Raw genomic sequence first — 21,933 nt, forward strand, 5'->3', positions numbered from 1 at the left:
GCGTGAAGAAACCTCAAAGTTAGTATTATTTCCACCTCTGCCTTCCCTTAAACAGCCTTTGGTTTCTCAATCTATTAAATGGAAATAATAGTCCCTATTCATCCTACCTCACACAGCATAATTAGGAAGATAATAGGTGTAAAAACCTTATTATTATTAGTTTCGAAATAATTTCTGTGGACTTGGGCAATGAATTTCTATTGGATTTTTTTTTTATGTCAAGAAAGCTTAAAAATTATACAAAATGTTCAAGGCATAGAATCATTAAGCCAGCAACAGTAATTGTTCAGGAGTAGGATGAGACTACCTTTCCTTATACCATCCAAGTGACCATAGTAAAATGATGACTAAAAACTGGCACATGTCATTACCCCCTAATTAGATCATACAATACATAAGACTCATACTGTAGTCCAAGAACACTAAGAAATTTCTACTATCCAAATGATAATTCCCAGAAGAGAAAAGGAATGACAAAAACACTGACTCATTCACCTGACAGCAAACGAAGAAAATGCTGGCAGCAAAAGTGGATTCTTCTTTGTCTCCATGACAGACACCTTTGGGGTTTTGTTTTGTTTTTGTAAATAGTATTTCATTTTTTCCAATTACATGTAAAGATAGTTTTCAATGTTCATTTTTATAAGATTTTGAGTTCCAAATTTTTCTCTCTCCCTACCCTCTCCCCTTCCCAAGACAGCAAGCAATCTGATACAGGCTATACGTGTGCTATTGTGGAAACATTTCCACATTAGTTATGCTGTAAAAGAAGAAACAAAACAAAAGAGAAAAGACACAAAAAAGTGAAAATAGTATGCTTCCATCTGCATTTAGGCTCTATAGTTTTTTCTCTGGATGTGGATAGCATTTTCCATCATGCGTCTTTTGTAATTGTCTTGGATCATTGTTTTGCTGAGAAGAACTAAGTCAATCATAGTTGATCATGTTATTGTGTACAATGTTCTCCTTGTTCTGTTCACTTCACTCAGCATCAATTCATGTAAGTCTTTCCAGGTTTTTCTGAAATCTACCTGCTCATCATTTCTTATAGCACAATAGTATTCCATTACATTCATATACCACAACTTGTTCAGCCATTCCCCAGTTGATGGGCATCCCCTCAATTTCCTATTCTTTGCCACCACAAAAAGAGCTGCTATAAACATTGTTGTACATGTAGGTCCTTTTCCCTTTGGGATCTCTTTGGGATATAGACTTAATAGTGGTATTGCTGGATCAAAGGGTATGCACAATTTGCTTGTCTTTAAGCATAGTTCCAAATTGCTCTCCAGAACAGTTACATCAGTTCACAACTCCACCAACAGTGCATTAGTGTCCCAGTTTTCCCACATCTTTTCCAACATTTATCATTTTCCTGTTTTGTCATATTGCCAATCTAATAGGTGTGAGGTGGTACCTCAGAGTTGGTTTAATTTGCATTTCTCTAATCAATAATGATTTAGAGCATTTTTTCACATGACCCTGTAATTTTAGTGTGTGTAATGCAGATTTTTGTTATTCTTTCTTATAGTTGAGTTCCAAGGCTCCATGGCCATAACAATCTCTGGTTTCCAGGTGTTAGGTAATATTTCCCAGGCTCATGACTTGTAAACATCTCCACCATGCTTGCGCAGTGAGATACAGGGATGAAGTAATATAAAACTTGTGAGGCTACTGCTGGCAATATGCCTTCTTTGTCTGTTGCCCTATAAAGCAAGTGGGCACTGGTCAGTGAGTGGGGAACCCATTTTGGGATTTGGGTAATGCATAGAGGAATGCATGTACCTGCCTTGATCAGCTCCCATCAAGGCTTGGGGGGAATCTGTGTGCTTACCTCAAGCGGCCCCCATTGAGGCGTTAGGGGACCGTAGGAGTTATAGCTCCTACCATTCTTGCCTGCCCCTGCAAGAAGAGTGATTAGGAAATGCTGTAGGAGTTAGTGCTCCTATTATCAGCAATTCTCTTGAGAAGACTAGACTAGAATAAAGTAAACTTATTTAACCTCTCCGAAGCTGTCTTTCTGTCTGCCTGGATCAAGAGTGAACCTGTTAGAGGCTGAAGTCCCAAAACTCCAGTGCCTCCTCTGTTGTTACCTGTCCTAACAGACCCCTTTGTTTTTTTTTTTTTTACTGGAGAGAATGTCCTAACTTCCAGTCAGGTTTAGGTTACGACTGCTTTGATTGGAATGAACAATGGGCTCATCGTGCTCTGCTCTCTCCTTATGCAGATATGGCCAAAAGAGATGGCTGAATAAATCAGAATGCAGAAATATCAATAGGACCTCCTGCGATCTCTCCTATGATACTTATGACCATGAAGAACAATACTATGGGAGAGTTAAGGCCATCTGGGGAAAACATTGCTCCAAATGGGCAGAGACAGAGCGATTTAATCCTTGGTTAGAAAGTAAGTAACATAGTTAAACAATCAGGGGTTATAAACAGAACGAGGAAGCAATTATTCTCAGGGCACCTGCCACCATCTTTTTATATCTCTACTTTGATCTACTGATGCCTTAAAAAAAATCAACCTTATAGAGAAAATGAGGTCGTTGAATTCGAGGTGTCAGGAGATCTGGATTCTAGTTATGCCCCTCCCACAAACTTGCTGTGTGACCTTACCAGGGGTGGGGAACCTCAGATCTTGAGGACACATGTGGCCCTCTAGGTCCTCAAGTGTGGCCTTTGGCTGACTCCAGACTTCACAGAACAAATCCCCTTAATAAAAGGATTTGTTTAGTAAAACTTGGACTCAGTCAAAAGGCTGCACCCAAGGACCTAGAAGGCCACATGTGGCCTTGAGGCCACATGTTCCCCACCCCTGCCTTAGACAAATCACTTTTTAACTTTGTTAGGTCTCAGATTCTCATCTGTAAAATGAAGGGATTGGACTTGAAATGTTTTAAGGCCCTGCTTGCTATTCCTAAAATTCTAATCTTGGATACTTTGATGAATCTGTGATGTGATCAGTATGGATACTCCCTTCAGCAATGCAGATCACAATTCATCTAGACTTTCTCATTCTTTATGGCTTTTGTCCATTTCCTCTCATAAACACTCCACAGGGAGAGTGGCCCAGTATCATAGGATCATAGATTAAGAGCTGGAAGGGACCTTCAATTCAAACCTTATTTAGTCGTGTCTGACTCTTCGTGACCCCATTTGGGGTTTTCTTGGCAAAGATATTGGACTAGTTTGCCATTTCCTTCTCCAGCTCATTTTACATATGAGCAAATTGAGGCAAACAGGGTTAAGTGACCTGTCCAAGGTCACATAGTTTCTAAGTGTCTGAGGCCAGATTTGAACTTATAAAGATGAGTCTCCCTGAGTCCAAGCCCAATACTCTATCCACTGTGCCACCTAACTGCCCTGGAAGGGACCTTGAAGTCTATCACATCCAATCCCTTCATTTTACAAGTAAGGAAATCAGTAAGGATTAGAGAGGTTAAGTGATTTGTCTGAGGTCACACAGGGAGTGACAGGCTTTGAACCCAGGTCCTCTGACTCTAAATCTTTCACTGTATCACACTTAGCCCATCCCTAAATCTCCTGACATTGCATAGAAAGAGCATGCAAACATTAATCAGTTATCTCTCATACTTCCCACATTAGTAGCCCACCTCTTTATCAGTCAGGCATACCTCTCTCTGATAATATCCTTTATGACAGAGGTATCAGATTGTCCCCTCTGCAGACTGCCACACTCTGAGTGTGGCTCAAACCAGATTGAAATGTAATTGGGAAATGTTTAAGAAAACAAATAAAAATGCAATACAACATAGATAATGTTACTTTGTGGTTTTTCTAAGTCAATATACAACCTACAGGGATCCAGGTTTCTATTCGACTTTAAAACCATTACTTTTTTGCCACTTCTTTTATGCAATTCCTTATTGATCCCGTATTGCAGACTCTCTTGTGCCCAGCACACACCTCTCTATGTCCCTTAGGTGATTCTTAGCAAAACTTCCAAATTGAAGAGGGATTCCCAATAAAAGTTGTGGTCCCTGACATACTTCTTTCTGTTTGGAAATGACATTGTGCTGGAACATTGCAAAACTTCTTAAATTAGGTTTAGAATCACCCTCCCAAATTTCAGGCTAACTACCCACATGAAAAAAAATCGAGATGAAGAATGCCTTTTGCCCAGTCTTTGCTATACGTATGAACAATTCATGAAGCTGGTCCATCAGTACACACATCTTGAAAAAAACACTAAAGATAGACAATGAGAGGGCCCAGAATTAAACAGGAGATGAAGACAGACTAAATTGCCCTTGGGAAATCACACAGAGCTTTTAGTGACTCAAGGCTTCTCTTTGAAACAAAGGGCCATCTTTTTAATATCAGTACTCTTCCAGTGATGCTGTTTGGCTACAAGTCATGGAAAACTAGTCTCTGAAGAATTAAAATTTAAAATCCCTTATGAACCAATTGAAAAGAATGCTGATTTTTACCTTTGTTTCTCCTTTCTATTTAGCACAGGCTTTGTGACTTTTGACTTGAAGGCGGAAAAGTTAAAATAAAAGACTTGTAAAATCTCCATATTTATCTTCAAGTCTGGACCAAAGTATCATAGTCATCAAACTTGTTGATCCTTCCCATAAGCAGTATAGTTATCAGCCCATCTCCCATTTGTCCCCTTTTACTGACCAGTAAAAATTATTCTCCTTCCAGGTCAAATTCAAAATCTGAAGCAGAATCTGCTTTAAAAAAATAATAGCTAACAATTATATAGTGCTTACTATGTGTCAGGCACTGTGCTAAGAGCTTTACAATTATCATTCCATTTGATCCTCATAACCCTAGAAGGTAGGTGCTTAGTGTTTGGTGTTTAGATTCTTCCCTACCCTAAACTTACAATCTCTCATTTCTAGCGATATAAAATTTTCCACTCCAATAGCCCCAAGGACCTCTCAATTTACACTTCAACCCACCCACTTTTCTCTGTGATGTCGCAAACCCTGGTCCTAGTTCCTTCACTCATATCCCAAGAGGTCTTCAGTAAACTCTATTTCTCTTTGTCTCAGTTTCTGCACCTGTAAAACCAGGTTGCTTTTACTTGTTTCCTACTCTTTTGACCACAAGAATGCTGCAAAACTTAGGTAACTTGTGTTCCATAAAGAGTTTTTGTGAGGATTTTTCTTGATCTTGAATTATCATCAATTAAATGTTTACTGAGGTTTCTGAAGTTATTTTAGAAAAGCATTATCTAAATACAAGACACACAAACTTACTCTTTTAACTTAATCCGAAGTTGAGGGTCTATGAAATAGTGATTTTTTCCCTTCCAATGCTACAGCTTTGTGAGAGCACAGAACATGAAGTATGTGGGTTCAGTTTGTATCCTGTACATGACAGGTTATTTAACCAAAATGGCACAAAGGGTCTCATGATTGCCTCTATGATATGATTGTGTACCATGTAGTTTTTTCAAGCTTTCAGTGTAGTATTACCTTTAGCAATTAGATTAACCTACTTTTCTGTCCATCTAGCACAAATTGGCCCCCCAGTGGTTGCTCTGACTCCTGGTGAGAAATCAATTTCAGTTGTTCTGACAGCCCCTGAGAAGTGGAAGAGAAATGCAGAAAACAATTCTGTATCCATGCACCAAATCTACCCCACTCTGAAATATAACGTATCAATCTACAACACCAAAACAAACAAAAAGGTAAATTCAGAGTAAGGATGAAGCAATGATATCTGCATTCCATGTAACTCAATTCTTGTAGGTAACTTTATCACTTTGCTCTGTATATATGTGTGTGTATGTGTGTGTGTGTGTGTGTGTGTGTGCGCGCTTGTGAGCGTGTGGAGATAGGCACTTTGCATTTCCAAATGTAATTTTTAAAAATTTTGTGCATTGTTTCTTTTTTAAAACATTTTATGCTTTATGCAGCAGTTATTTAAAAAGGAGGGGCATGTAAATGATGAGTGAAAGTGACTCCAAAGTTAACTTGCAAAATGACTCCTTCTTCTCTAGAGAAACTCCCCAATAACACAGCAAGACCTTGCTAATGGAGTCGTTTAGCAATCATAGTTATGAAATATGTGGACCTATCTTCTTTGTGTAATGCCTACTAGTTCCTCACACTGAAGGCTGAAAAATGCTGGCAAGAACCAAGAAGAGAGATTTTGATAAGAATCACCCAGTGCGTTATCATCTGTAGTTACTTCTGCCTGATTTCTGTCCATGATACATGGAAACTATATTTAAAGGAAAAGGATGGTAGAAAGGTGATATAATTTTTTTTCCTTAAGAGGAATTTTATTATTTCTTATTCTTTTATTGCTTTTCTTCTCTGGAGTCATATTTGCCTATGAATCATCATCATTATCATTTATTCAATTACAAAAAGTCTTTTTATCCAACTGCATAATGGTCCTCTAAACATTCAGTACAAAAGAACAATGATAAGATAGCGACCTATCCCTGGACCATTTTTATTTTATCTCAATTAAATATAAGATGAAAAGAATAAGAACATTTTTTAAAAATAGTAATAGCTAACATTTATATAATTCTTTAAAGCTCACAAACCATCTTATATACAGTATGTCATTCGGTAATAATAGCTAATAATAATAGCTAACATTTATACAGCACTTACCGTGTTCCCAGCTGAATAGAGAACTAGCCAGGAACTAGGACAGCTCTTCTTCCTGAGTTCGAATCTGGCCTCAGACACTTACTAGCTTAGCTATGTGACTCTGGGCAAGCCACTTAACCCTGTTTGCCTCAGTTTCCTCATCTGTAAAATGAGCCGGAGAAGAAAATGGCAAACCACTCTAGTATCTTTGCCAAGAAAATCCCAACTGGAGTCACAAACAGTTGGACACAACTGAAAAACAACTGAACAACAAACGTTTCAGGAACTGTGTAAAGTGTTTTACAGTTATTATTTCATTTAATCCTCATGACAACCCCATGAGGTAATTATGACAGGAATTATTCCCATTTTTCAAATGACAAAACTGAGACCTGTCCATGGTCACATAGCTAGTAAATGTCTCAAGCCTGTGAGGTTTTTACCACAGGTCTTATTATCCCCATTTTACTGATGAGGAAAATAGAGATTCAAAGAAGTTATGTGACTTGCCTGTGGTCATAGAGCTAGTAAATAAATGTCTGAGGAGTGATTTGAGCCCAGGTCTTCCTAAATCCAAGTCCAGCTTTCTAGGTACTACAGCATGCTTTCTATGAAACTGGGCTCTAAAAATTCCATTTGCAATTTCTTCTTCTAGTGGTACAAATTTGTAACAAACCATACCTTGGAGTTTCCCCAGCTGGAGTCAGATACCCTCTATTGTATCAGGGTGCAAGCCTATGTCCCAGGACCACGTCGAAAGGCTAAGCCTTCAGATAACCAGTGCATCACTACCTTGAAAGGTATGTAAAAAAATCTCAGTGTGTGAAGAAGAAAACTTGATAAAATCAAAGGGTAGTTGAATTATGGAGCTGCCTTATCTAAGCAAGGGCAAGGGTCAGCAGGGTGTAGTGGAAAGAACACAGGCTCTGGAGTCAGGACACATGAGATCACACCCACTTCTGACACTGAGTAGTTCTTCATCTTTCACTTATTACCTGTGGGACTTAGGGCAAATCACTCCATCTACCCATGCCTCAGTTTCCTCATCTGTAAAATGAAGGGGTTGGACTACATGGCTTCTAAGATATCTTCCAGTTCTGTATCTAGATCACATGATCCCCTGAGAGGCAAAAGTGGTAATTACCTGGAACATAGCAACCATTATTCTTTGCTCTAGTTACTATCTAATCCAAAAGGGTGCTTTCAAGCAGAAAACGGATTGTGATAGGAAACGGATCTCTGATTTCACTAATATAGGGAACTCCCTGGTGAAAAAACTCCCCCCTACAAGTTCAGATCATCAGCACCTCCTCTACAACTTAAAAGTCTTAGCAAGTTACCTAGAGCAACCATAAAATCTTGTGATCCATTTCCCACATTACCCAAGAATCTTTGTACTTATTCCCTGAATCTCTCTCACCCGACAAACCACTGCCCTGACCTGTTCCTCTAAGCCAAAGGAACAGTCATGATGCCTTTTATTTGGGCTGACTCTCTTAGGCATTATCTCCAACTGTCAGTACAACATTTCCCCTGCCATCTCAGAACTGTGTGGATTTGTCTGTCTCTGTTTCTTTCCCTGAAGCTTCATATTCTTGGTCACATTTTCAGGTTTCTCTCTAAAGTGTTTTAAAGTGTTTGGTAACTTCTCTCTAGCATGCCCCCATTTTTTTCTCCCTTCACCCTCTTATTTCCATTGTTTCTTCTAGTTCTTAAGCTCAGTGTTAGCAGTAAGAGCTGAACTGACCCTCTGAGGCCAGCTAGTCAAACACTTTCATTTTTCAAATGAAGAAACTGAGGCAGAAAGCAATTAAGTGACTTGTTCAAAGACACACAGGTAGCAAAAGGCAGGATTCTAACTCAGGTCATAGGATTAGAGGATCCTAGATTTAAAGCCAGAAGAGACTTCAGCAGCCGATTAGTTTAACCCCTTCATTTTACAGATAAAGATACTGAGACACTGAAGAGTTCAATGACTTCCAAGGTCACAGAGGTAAAAGCAGCAGAGCCAACTTTGAACTCATGTCCTCTGGTTCTAAATCCAGCACTGTACCACATTATCTCCCTATGGATTGAGGCAAATTTTTTTTTTAAATATGCACCATATTTCCTTAACTATTTTCCCACTTCATATAGTCTACCCTATCTCCTATTTTGGGAATAAAATAAATAAAAGCATTCAATATACCTATGCCTTTCCCCCCCCCACACTTTTAAGCAATATGTACTATTGTCATAAGTGATTCTTTGGGATTTAACAATAGATAAGATACTATGGAAAATACATATTAAGTACTTGTGTTCAGAACACTCTACTTGTAACTGAGAGACACACAAAACTTAGATCTGACTTGGTTCCTGACCTCAAGGAGCTTCTTATTCAATCAGGGGATAGACAATAACACAAATAACTTAATACACATTATGTGGGAATTGAATCAAGAGTTACAAAACAAGGGGCAGTTAGGTGGTGTAGTGGATAGAGCACCAGCCCTGGAGTCAGGAGGATCTGAGTTCAAATTCGGCCTCAGGCACATAACACTTACTAGCTGTGTGAACCTGGGCAAGTCACTTAACCCCAATTGCCTCACCAAAAAAAAAAAAAAGTTATAAAACAAGGGGATCAGAAAGGGCTTTCTGGATGAAGTGGCATTGAGTATCAATCAGTATAGAAGTGGTAGGTAGAATAAGTGATAGGGAACACCTTTCACATAAAGCAAGATGTTCTTGGATTTCACCAAGAAGGTAAAAGGTTAAATTAAAAGCACTTCTGTTTTTTTTTTCTTTCCTTCTTGACTCTCCCTGGAAATAGTTGACTTTAAATTGTGATTACCAGGTTGTATGAAATCTTATATTCATCTATGAGAGATACTACAACAATAGATGTTATAAGTGGTGCAACATATACCTTGTCCTTCTACCTTAATCTGGGGATTATTAAGTTCCCAAATGGAAACTTGAAAGGAAAGGAAAAATTGCTTTGATCATGTTAAAATTCATCCCACCACCTCTCTAATCTCTCATAAATGCACTGATTTAGGGAAGTGTTTAAATCCTTTCTTGCTATATTCCCAGGGTCATAGAACCTATATGTGAACACAATTCCCCACCCCATCCCAATTTCAAAGTAAAATGTATTACAGGGGAAAGGGAAGGAACATATCCTAGTAGATATTCTGTTCCAGAACCTTGATGGCATCTTTCTGTAAAGTTAAGGATGATATATCATCTGTCACATTGTTGTTGTTATTGTTGTTCAGTTATTTCAGTCATATTCAACTCTTCATGACCCCATTTGGGATTTTCTTGGCAAAGATACTGGAGTGGTTCGCCATTTCCTTCTCTAGCTCATTTGACAGATTAGGAAACTGAGGCAAACAGGGTTAAGAGACTTGCTCAGGGTCACACTAGTACGTGTCTGAGGCCAGATTTGAACTCAGATCCTCCTGACTCCAGGCCTGGCACTCTGTCCACTACACCAACAAGCCTAATTCCTTCATTCAATCTTTATATGACATGAATTCGAGGCTGTCTAATATATTCCTGACTAGTACAGGCAGGGTAATTATGTAACCTTAGGTATTATTTATAGCTCTACCCTTTGTCCATTATATTAGGGATGGTAAGCTACCTATTATGTCTTTCAGAAGCCTTTAATTTGAGTCCTTGAATATTTGTAATCCTCTTCTGTGTTACTTTCTTGGAAACAGTAATAACCTCCCTGAGCCTTGAATCCTTCATGATTAAGTATGATTAGTTTAGATGATCTCTTACCACTTGTCTAACTCTAAAATTTCTAGATAGATTAATAGACAGACAGACAGATAGATAGAGTGTTTAAGTGCTTTCTATATTCCAGGTTCTGTGCTAAGTGCTTAGAATATAAACACAAGTAAGCAAGACAGTCCCTGCCCTCAAGGAGCTTATAGTCTAATGGGAGAAAACAAGACATAAAGGGGACCTAGACAGGGATGGCGATGGGAGTACACATGAGTTGGCATGCCAGGGAACAGCACAGGAAATGGCATGGAGTTGCACCACAAAAAAATATAAGGCTAAAGCTCACCTATTAGAGCGGAGAAACCTAGAAGAGAAATCAAGTTTAATAGTTAGGGGGAAAGGGAAGTGGAGGTGATGGTCTGAATGTAAAAAGGCATACAGTCATTCTAATAACTTGAATCTTACAATTAAAAATGCTTTTATACACATTTTGTCACTTAAGCCTCACAAAGTGAAGAGACTTGAGGCTCAGGTCCATCAGTTCCTCCAACTCCAAATCCAGTGCTTTCTTCTGCAGATCAGGGCTGAACCCAGGTATCCAGATTTCCAATTCCATTTTCTTTCTACTCTACCCCAACTCAACTTTTTTTTTCTTTTTCTTGACAGATCAAACTTCAGAATTAAAAGTAAAAATCATCTTTTGTTATATTTTGCCCATTTCTATTACAGCCTTTATTTTTTCAATAATAGGCTGCTCCATGTACCGATACATACATATTGGCAAGGAGAAACAACCAGCCAACTTGGTAAGTTCCCATCATCCAACAACACCGAATATAATGGCAATCTTTTTATCAAGAGGCAGCTTGGCGTGGTGGGCAGGGAGCTTACCCCAGAGGAAGACCTCAGTTTTGAGCCCCACCCCTAACAGAGGGATAGCAATAATGACAGATTGGCCCCCAATTAATAGGCTTCCTTTATAAGTATCCCATAGAGGCATTGACATGGATAATTGAAGGTGGACTAAATTTCATAATATTTTGTTTTATTTTCATTGTCACTATGAAACAAGGGAGGAATGTGTAATTAATTAAAAATGAGCATGTGGTCACACTGGCTAACTGGTGAGTTAGTACCCTTTTTTGTGTGCCAGATTCCTCCTCTTTAAAAGATTGCACCCTTTCTTGGGATTTTAAGGAAGATTAATGGGTTAATATTAGAGAAAAGCTCCAAGTGCCTCTGGTCATGGTTTGGAATGGACAGAGAGCAGTGCTATTCTTCCATTATTAAATCTTGTTTGTGTGTTCATTCACATAAATAAGTCATGATAATTATTGTTCAGAGGTGAGATAATGGGTCCAGATGCATTGAATCAGCTGAGGTAAACATTCTGTGCTATTCTGTGCTAAACGTTCATCCATGCTATTTCTAAGAAAGCCTGGGACTTTTGATCTAAATGGCAGTGAGACTTTGAGGTATCATTTGCTCAGGTCATAATTGCCACTGCCAGAGTTGGGTAAGAGTTGATCTTGAAAAAAAGGGATCTGATGAAACCAAGGTTTCTTTTAAATAAATGTCCATTTTAAATTTTTAAAAAAGGTTTTTTGTTGTTTTTTTAAAAATTCTGTTCCCCTTTGCAGGTATTGATTTATAGAACTGGATATGACCAAAGACTTTTTGCACCTGCTGAAAAAGTAGTAGTTAACTTTATTACCTTCAGTATTGTAGAAGATGCCAAAACTTCCTCAAAGGATATGAGTTTAATGGAAAGGGTTAATGACATTTCTGACCTGAGCACTGCTGAAAATATGAAGGGCAAGAGCCATCAAGAGGACCCGGAAGTGAAGCACTTGGGTTATGCTTCAAAGGCAATGGGCATTTTTTGCGACAACAAGGAAACTTTACACTGCCTTTCTCCAGTTCAACCAGAATTACTCTGTAGTTCAAGAACAAAGAATGAACCAATCATAGAATATGAGTTTGATGTGAGGCCCAGTGACACTGGTACAGATGATCAGGATCAGATTAACTTGCAAGAAGGAATATCCTTTCAGGGCAAACTAACGCTTGAATCAGAGACTACGTTAGCAAATTTTGACCAGGAAGCATTATTCTGTTCATACAATCCACAGCTAAGAAATTGTTCATACAATCCACAGCTAAGAAATCTCCATCAGGGAACACAGGAAGACACAGAGACAAAGAAGAAACAAGAGGAAGAAGAGGGGTCAAGGACACTAGTGGACTGGGATCCCCAAACAGGGAGACTATGTATATCATCTCTGTCTGACTGTGGACATGTGGTAGATGAAGAAGGAGGCGCACACTCTGAATATGATGGGTATCCGAATGAGGGACTTTTGTCAAAACTTTACGATGCACAAACCCCCAACAAATCACCCCCTGGAAATGAAACCTATCTCATGCAATTCATGGAGGAATGGGGACTACACATCCAAATGGAAGACTAGCTTTAGAAATTTAGTTTATTTGTTACGTCAATATTGTTTCAAGGTATGCACATATGCACATACAGGCAGATGAGTTCAACTGCACTAAAATAAATCACTGAAGAAAAAGATCAGTTTTTATAAACAGATTTTCCTCTATAAGTTCAAAATATTTTTAAAATTTTGATATTTTATTTAAATTAAAATTATATGTAAAAGCAATTTTTAACCTTTTTTTTTTTTTAACAATTTTGAGTTCCAAATCCCCTCCCACCTCCCTCACTGAGAAGGCAAGCAATTTGATAGAGGTTGTATATGTGCAGTCTTACAAATAAGTTCATACAGTTGTTATTGGGTAGTGTTTTCTAATAAGCCCATTGACACCAACCCTTTGAGTACCTATTAGATGCATGGGGCTGTGTGTGTTTCATTAAGGGTCATCCCAAAGTTCTTTGTATCATTAATGAAGTATTTAATAATAATATCAATAATAGTTATTGCATTGAAATTGCAATCTGTTGCATTGAAAAGGCTCCTTTTTTATAGGAGCCCTTGCTCTGAGGTAGATATTGTTGTACAAGTATTATTGTCCTCATTTTCAAATTGAATTTAGAGAAAGAGCCCTAGGAGATGCTTCTAAAGGAGATCCACCAATTAATCAGTGACAAATGAATTGTGGGAAGCATTCTCATCTCACTGCTCTGTCATTAACGACCCAGTTTTCCTCCTGGCCAAGTAAATAGGTTACCTCCATTCAACATTTGTAAATAGGACTGCAAAATTTTCATTAACAGTCTTACACTGACTTTTAAGTCTTTCAAACATCACACTGAATTGGGCATTTACTAATAAGAATTGTCCCTTTTACTTAGATAGCCCCTCACAGTTTACAAAAAAATATTTCACATGCCTTATCTCATTTGATTCTTAAAGAGTTCATTCCTGGAGTATACGAAAGTCCATTGAATTTTATTATTATTCCTTTCCAATTCAGAATCCTTTTTAGATAATTAATAAATACTATACTTTTGGTATTGTTCATCAGCTCCGGTATGTAAAAAAAGACCAAATCCTACACTAAAATGTCATATTTATTTCTGAAGTTATATTTAGGAGAAATATTTGCTGCTAAACTGCTCTGGGAGTTGAGCTATGATGTTACAGTTATAATATTAAGTGCTTGATTTGTATTCGGATCACTCCAGGAGAACGTCAGCTCCTTGAAGGGGGAAGAAAGAATCTGTCTTGGTTTTTATTTTGGTATTTTCAGCATCTAGCTGAGGTGGTTGCACATAGTAAATGACTTGCACATAGTAAATGTTTAATACATGTTTGTTGAAATGAAGTATACATTGCTTTTTGCAAATAAATCACATATCGAGCAAAGCTAATGTAATAGTGATTTTTTTTTCTACTTTGTAATTGAATCTCCTATGACATAAAACAATAACTTTCAAACATCAAGAGACTTCCAATAAATGGCAAACTATTGGTGATCTCTAGAAATGGAGAGGCTGAAGGAAACTCAATGGCAGATGAGTATAGATGAGAGCAAATTCAACCTCAAATGACATGTTGAGCTTGATGAAGTTTTTCTCATCAAGCCAGGGCCATTGCTACAATGAGGCATTTGGAAGCTCTGTACCCTGATACCAGGGCCCCTCACCACTTAGTTACTATCTACTTACATGGTAAAGAGGAAAACTGCAGCAATTTGAAGGTTCTGTAAATATTACTCTAGCATTTCTAGAATAACAGCACCCACATTGTTTTCTCATACTGCTGCCTCAGAATTCTCATGCTGAATCAATGGAGGGGGGATGGATGGAGGAAGAGACATATAGTGTCCTCCAGCTGGCGTAAGAATCATTTGAACCACTGATGGCTGGCTCGATGTTTGACTAATGGCTCAGACAGGTGATGACATTAACTGAAAGAGGGAAGTAGACAAATCTCCTTTCCCCATTACTATACAATTTCTCCATACAGCCCTACATTGAGCTATTTAGGGTATCCTACCACTTCATTTGGTCTTAAAGCACTAGGTCACAACAAGGAAGCAGGAAAAAGATTGCCACCAACTTCTTCCCTCTGTGACAGTTTCCTCATCAGTTCTTTTTATGAGAAAAAAAGGACTTTAAAAAAATATATGAGATTAGTATAGTATATGAGGGATGGTGCCTTAAGGAAGGAATATAGGACAAAGATCCTTAGCTCTGTCTTAACCAGAATAGCACTGTTGAGTGTATAGCACTTGCACTGTGCCCCAGCCTTTAGAACAGTGCCTGACACATAGTAGGCAGTTACTAAATGCTAGATGACAAAACACCTTTACAGTATTTTGCACGACTCTGTCACTAGTTGCTAGGGACATCTTGAGAACTAAAAGGAATTCATTCTCCTAAACCAACCTAATCATGAGGGGACTTGGTAGAATTGTTGACCTTTTTTTGTACTGCATTCTTTCTGTTTTAACAAAAGTTCCCATCACCCTTTAAAAGTGGTAGACTTTGCCCTTAATTCCCTCCAGTACAGCAAAGGTTCCTATCTTTTAGATTATCTTGACTCCATTTTTCCCACATCCATGAGTTTTTTTCCTTCTATTACTTCACAATCACACATATTAAGCCAGTGGTTCTCCAGCAAAGCGTGGTCTAGGAAGCATTGATGATCCCCAAGGACGTTCCAGTGTCTCATGAACTGTTCCAGTATGTTATTCAGCTTAAAATATTACACAGCCGACACATTGGTTTCTAGCATTTATTTTTGTTGTTGTTCGGTCATTTCAGTCGTGTCTAACTCTTTGTGACGCTATTTTGGAATTTTTTGACAAAGATACTGGAGTGGTTTACCAGCTCATTTGACACACAAAAAATTGAGGCAAACAGGGTTAAATGACTTGCCCAGGATCACACAGCTAGTAAGTGTCTGAGGCCAGATCTGAACTCAGGAAGACTCATCTTTCTGACTCCAGGCCTAGTACTTTATCCACTCTGCCACCTAGCTACCTGTTGCATTTATTTACAATTTTTAAAAAATCTACCACTTAATTTGATTTTCATCCTAAGTAGCCTCACATGCTGTAAGAATTCATAATAGTGGTAGCGGTGACTTCTGAAGTGCCAAAAACTGATCCATAGACCCCTATGATCTTTGCATATGGACCACAGACCAAGATAATTTCAAGACACATTATTTTAGATAATTTCATCAAACATATTCCCTTCCTTTCAAACATTTTGTACCATAACCTATGAGAATTCAATATACATTAAGTATATAATGTTTAGCAGCCAAAGGTAATTTATAGGAAAAGATAGGAGGAGGGGGAAGAGACTGTAGTCTACTCACTGAAGGTGAAGCCATGTAGACAAATATAATTGAATTGGAAAAAAAGGATAGTGCCTAATTTAGGGTGTTTCCCCCAAAACTCCAATAAGACATGTTTCTATGATTCTTTCTCTATAACGGTCCTGTGAGTAGGTGGCACAAGTATTATTATCCCCATTTTACAGATGAGGAAGTTGAGGTTCATAGAGTTTAAATGACTTGCCCTGATTGACCCAACTGGTAAGTATAGGAAGCCAGCATCCAAACCCCAGGTCCTCTAATTCCAACTGCAGCACATTTTCCACTATAACTCATTGACTTCCCTTCTATCTGTACGTTAGAGTCCCAAGCCAATATCATTTGGTGGCATGGCAGATTTAGTGACTTTTTAATGTCACTAAAACAGAATGTTTCAGTTGTATCTCTTTCTCAACATTGTGAACATATTAATAGTAATAAAATATGAATATATCATGGACACCATGGTACAGGCAAATAATTTCTCAAAAGACATATGTACTATTCATTAGTGGGCACTCCGATATCAACAGCACAGGGAGTCATCTATGGACTATGTACTATGTTGCTCCTTCTTCTGTAACCTTTCCCAGAAGCCCCATCCACTCTGTTTTCACAGTATAGGGATTCCAGAAACAACCTCTAGGCCTTTTGCTCAAATAGAAACTGAAATACTAAAAAAGGAAATAGTATCTTTGGAAAGTATTATACACCCATCCACCAACTAGCCCACAACAATAGGTTTTTCTAAATCTCCTTTCATGACAGATAACTTTTTTTTCAGTTCAAAATCTCTAAATAAACTATATGTTCAACAGGTAGAGGATAGAAGAACAAACTAGTATATATTAATGTGATTTTGTAGGTGTAGGAAACTCCTAGTGTGAAATTTTCTTCCATCAATACAAATAATACTAAAAAATTAAGTGATTTGTCCAGGGCCAGAGCCATTATATGTCAGAAATAGGACTTTGAATTCAAGTCTTTCTGACTTAATAGATGGTCCTCTAGTCACTATGCCAAACTTCTTTTCAATGAAACACTATGATGCTATAAAAAATAATACATGTGAAACTGTCAAGGAAATATTGATATGCCTACATGAGGTGATGCAAAGGGAATCAGAACTAAATACACATTCACATGTGTGTGTATGAATTGGATTGTTGGAGTATGTATATAGATGGAAAGAAAGATGGAAGGAAAACATAGCCAAAGATGGCAGAACTTCAGGCAGGCTTGGAAAGGGACATAGAAAAACATTTTCATTTCCTGCTTGTGTTTTGCTAATTCATTTGCTTCTGCTCTTTTAAAGGCTGAGGATTTTGTTTGTTTGAACCTTGTTTTATATGTGTATTTGATGGCTACTGTGGACAATGGGTAAATTTCTAATTTTTAAAAAGTAAATCTCTTAAAGATTTCCATATCTCATAAACCCTTCAGGGTAAACTACCACACTACTCTAATGGCAATTTTTTGACAGTGCTGTGGCCTTTTTCATTAATGCTTTCAGTACCTGAAAATGGCCATCAAACTCGTAATTAATTTTTTTTAAAAGTGACAACAAAGAAGGAAACATTTAGAAGGCAATGGTATAGGCAAAAGGTTATTGTCAACATAGCCCAGAGTCACAAGCAAAGTAAAATTGTGATTATTTAGAGAGGGGACATTTGTAGCTTCAGTCTGGTGCAGTGAATAGGATGGAGGGATCTGCAGAGTCGTATGGGATTAAAATAAATGCAGAAAGAAAATGTATTTGCACAGCCCGCAGTCAATGGCAACCAGGCCCACATGTTTAATTCTGAAGAGAGCATTAAATGGAATATTTGATTGCAGTGATTGGGCACGCCTGTGTCATAAATCAAACTTACCCTTTCCACCCACAGTATCACTTGAGATGCAGATACTTTTTGCACAATGCTTTTGAAAGAGCTAAATTTCACCATTTCATTTGGGGTTTCTGTCCCAAATCTTTTCTCTCCAGTAGCTTCTTAAAGACCATGGCTAGCTTAGAGCTTGTGCCTAAAGGCACAATAAATCTTCCTGTGCTATTTGGTCCAACTTTACTTAGATCAATTTGATGATGCAGAATTCCAGATCTAGCTTGAACGACATGGGTACTAATTACATGGAGAATTTTCCATTATAGACCAGGCCTTTTTTCCCAGTTACAAAATGAACCTGCAACATATTAAAAGTGATACTTGAACCACTTTGCTACTGCATGAAGACTTTTGAAAAGATACATATGTGCTTATATGAAACTGTCTCAAATCTCAAAGTCAGTATTGGATGGCAGTTTTTCTAAGAAATGTGTAAGATCCTTCTTGCCTTTCCATGTAGGGCCTTGACATCTCTTTTCCTACTATTGAAATAGCCCCAATCTAACATTTTGAAGTGGTTCAACAAAAACAGGATGTTTAAAAAGAAAGTGTGTTATGGGAGGCAGTTAGTTCCATAAAAGAAATAAGTAAGCTGCAGGCAGTAAGCAGACATGCTCAGAGAGTCAACTAGACTAGGGCTCCCTATAGCCATCTTGGATCAGAAGTTGTTGTTTATTTGATTTGCATCAGCAGAATTTTGTGATATTAAGGAGTGGTTCAATCATAATGAAGTCATGCAGGGATGCCGCTATGTTAGTTTAAGCCTTCAAACACACCCTCAAAAAGACTCTTGCTTTCTTTCCCACTGAAGGCTGGCATGCTTCCACTCTCCTTTGATAGTTTTATTGACTGATTATTCTGGCAGTTGAATTTTATTCATGGCATTCCATTGAAGATGAGCTTTCAATGCCACTAGCTTTCTACCAACCCACTATCTCTCTACTGTATTCAAGGCTCCCTTTCTTTCCCCAGATTAGGCAGTCAGCTGATGTGTTGTCCCTGAAGCTGGGTCCCTCTGTAATGTTGGCCAGCCTAACTTGCCTATCTCTCCCTTGCAGATTTATTTTTATTTCTCAATCTGTCATTTCCTGGAATAGAGATTCTTGGAGCTCATCCTTGGGCCCAAAAGATGGGCATATGGTTCATGCTTTTTGTTGTTGTTGTTTTGCTATTTAAGAGGATGGCTGAACATTGGTTGAGATAAATACAACCTAGCCCTTTGCCCATACCTGGCACCAAGCCGATTTGGAGGAAATGAGTAGGTTATAACTCTTTTTGAAGGTTTGAAATATGTGAGTGTCTGACACATATCCTTCTTTCATCTCTTATTTATCTTCCCTACACGAGTCTCCCCTAGAGCCCAGAAATGATGGCATGAGAACCATTCTTAGGATATTTTTAGATGAATTAACAAGAGCTTATTGAGTAGTTCTCAGAATTACTGTGTTTCTTCTGTTTTTAATAAGAATTTGGCAGCAAGAAAATGTATTTAACAAATCTTCAAATAGATCTCAGAAGTGACATCTAATATAGTATTTATAAAATAAGGATGTTTATCTATTAAAATTGAATTAGGCTAATTTCTACTAATTTCAAATCATCAATAAATAATCTTGTCACCCAAAAGGCAAATTTATCTCAAACTGAGATGACTCTTTAATATTTTCCCCTTAATAAATTAGGGCTAATTTACAATTCAATTCAACAAGCATTTATTGTCTGCTACATGCCAGACATTATGATGGATCCTGGAGATAAAAAACCAACCTAACAAAAAAGACACAGTTCCTGCCCCTTAAAGACCCTACTTTTTACTGGTAGAAAACAATGTGAATACAAATGAGTAAATACAAAGTAATTTCAGGCATGGAGCAGTACTAATAACTGGAGGAATCAGGAAAGGCATCTTGTAAGAGGAAACATTTGAGCTGATCTTTAAAGGGAGCCAAGATTCCTCTAAGCTACATCTTTGTGTGTCTGAGTCAAGACAAGATGTTCGAGTTGTCTGTAAACAGGAAATAGCTATTAGTAGATTATTTAATGAAGGGATTATTATGAAGGCAAGTAACTTGTTAAATTAAGGTTCCATGCTTTAATGAGAGATGTGCTTGTGTTAAAATATTGAGAGGCTGAGTTCTTTCCAAGATATGGGAGGTTGCTACATACTTATGAAGGTCAAGCTCCTTAATTTTTTTATGTCTAATAATGTATGCTTCATTCTGTAGCTACGGTCTATCACTTCTGTGTCAAAAGCTGGCATGTGAATGTCCTCATCCATCTTTTGGAATCATGATTGCACATTGCAATGATTACAGTTCTCGAGTCCTCACAGCTGTTTTCCTTTCCATTACGGTAGTCATTGTATAATTTTTCTCCTAGTTCTCTTCAGGGGCAGCTAGGTGGCACAGTGGATAGAGCACTGGCCTTGGAATCAGAAATACATCTTCCTGAGTTCAAATCTAGCCTCAGATACTTACTAGCCAGTTGTGTGACCCTGGGCAAGTCACTAACCCTGTTTGCCTCAGTTCCTCATCTGTAAAATGAGTTAGAGAAGGAAATGGCAAACCATTCCAATATCTTTGCCGAGAAAACCCCAAATGGGGTCATGAAGAGTCAGATATGACTGAACAACAGCAACAACAAAGTTCTCTTTACTTCAATCTGAATCCATTCATATAAGTTTTCCCAGGCTTCTCTGAATCAGTCCCTTTCATCATTTCTTACAGTGCAATAATATATCTTTATATTCGTTAACCATTCCCCAGTTGATGGGTATCCAACTTTGCTTCTAATACTTAAATACCTTATCTCTTACTGATAGGTAGTAAGGAATCAGTTAAAGAAGTCTAAAATGTCTTAGTGAAAGGGGAAAATCCAGGTGTATAAATGAAATACCAATGAAGAAACTTGCAAATATTTTGTATCACTTTAATCTCTTTATTGATTACCTGGGGGCAGTCCAAGAGGAGGTAGATTAAAATTCTTGCACATCCCATCTTACACATCCACTATTTCACACTATCTCTTGAGTAAGGTAACACTGGAAAATAAGGTTGGAGTTTGGTGACAAAGAACTTTTAATGCTAAGCTAAGAAGCTTAGACTTATTTCACAGGCAATTGAGAGTCATCGAAGTTTTTTAAACCCTGAAACGACATGATTAGACCTGCTCAGTAGGAAGATGAATCTGGAAGTGGTATAAGAGATAAATTGGAGGAAGGAGATAAATAGAGGCAAAAAGACAAATTTGGAGTTTCCTGTGATAGTCTAGGGGAGAAGTAACAAAGATCTGAACTAGGGTAGTGACAGTGGAAATGATATGGAATAAAGGATCCAAGAAATATTAAGGAAATATTTAATATTAAGGAATACTTCACAGCATTCAGTCTAGAATGAGAGAAAGAGAACAGTCAGAGAAGGCTCTAAGATTTCAAGCCTGAGTGACTGGGAGGATGATAGTGCCATTGATAGGGTACAAGATGAGCTTGATTTTTAGTCATACTGATCTGGAGTCTTAGTGGGACAGCCAGATAGGAGTTAAAAAGGAGAATCCAGAGTTCAATAGAGAAGTCAAGATTGGTATATGAATTGTCGTGTTCTTTTTTATTTAAATACATACAGATCCTCAATCCAAGACAACATATTATTAGTCAGTGAAAAACAAAATTTCTACAGTAATATATCAAAGAATATATGGCATTCTCGAAGACTTGCTTATCTCATCCTTGAACCCACTGATTACCCATAATTCTCATCAAAATGATCCAAGCAACCCTAATGTCAGTTAAGTTAGGTTGGATGCTTCTTTACCTTTAAGTATTTTATTAAACACAGTTGAGTCAACACCTGATGATTCATCTGAACTCAAGGACATGCTTGCTTGAACCTGAAAATCCCATTTTAGTGTTTTTATTGCATAATTATCACTTAGGGATTGACTGCCA

General features: G+C 37.8%; 1 protein-coding gene across 3 annotated transcripts in view; it reads left to right on the plus strand.

Moving 5' to 3' along the window:
* The window catches only part of IL20RA (interleukin 20 receptor subunit alpha), a 54,837-nt gene extending 41,929 nt beyond the window's left edge, over positions 1–12,908 (plus strand). For 2 of the 3 annotated variants that reach the window (XM_027850714.1, XM_027850715.1), the window contains exons 3-7: positions 2,228–2,406; positions 5,495–5,670; positions 7,245–7,389; positions 10,976–11,115; positions 11,950–12,908. In XM_027850714.1, the coding sequence (XP_027706515.1) occupies positions 2,228–2,406; positions 5,495–5,670; positions 7,245–7,389; positions 10,976–11,115; positions 11,950–12,780 (1,471 nt within the window). In that variant the 3' untranslated portion in view covers positions 12,781–12,908. The remainder of the gene's footprint in view (positions 1–2,227; positions 2,407–5,494; positions 5,671–7,244; positions 7,390–10,975; positions 11,116–11,949) is intronic. The other variant, XM_027850716.1, reaches the window with a different exon arrangement.
* The last annotated feature ends 9,025 nt before the right edge of the window (positions 12,909–21,933 follow it).

This window comes from Vombatus ursinus, unplaced genomic scaffold (assembly GCF_900497805.2).
Source record: "Vombatus ursinus unplaced genomic scaffold, bare-nosed wombat genome assembly UNPS02009132.1, whole genome shotgun sequence".
NCBI lineage: Eukaryota > Metazoa > Chordata > Mammalia > Diprotodontia > Vombatidae > Vombatus > Vombatus ursinus.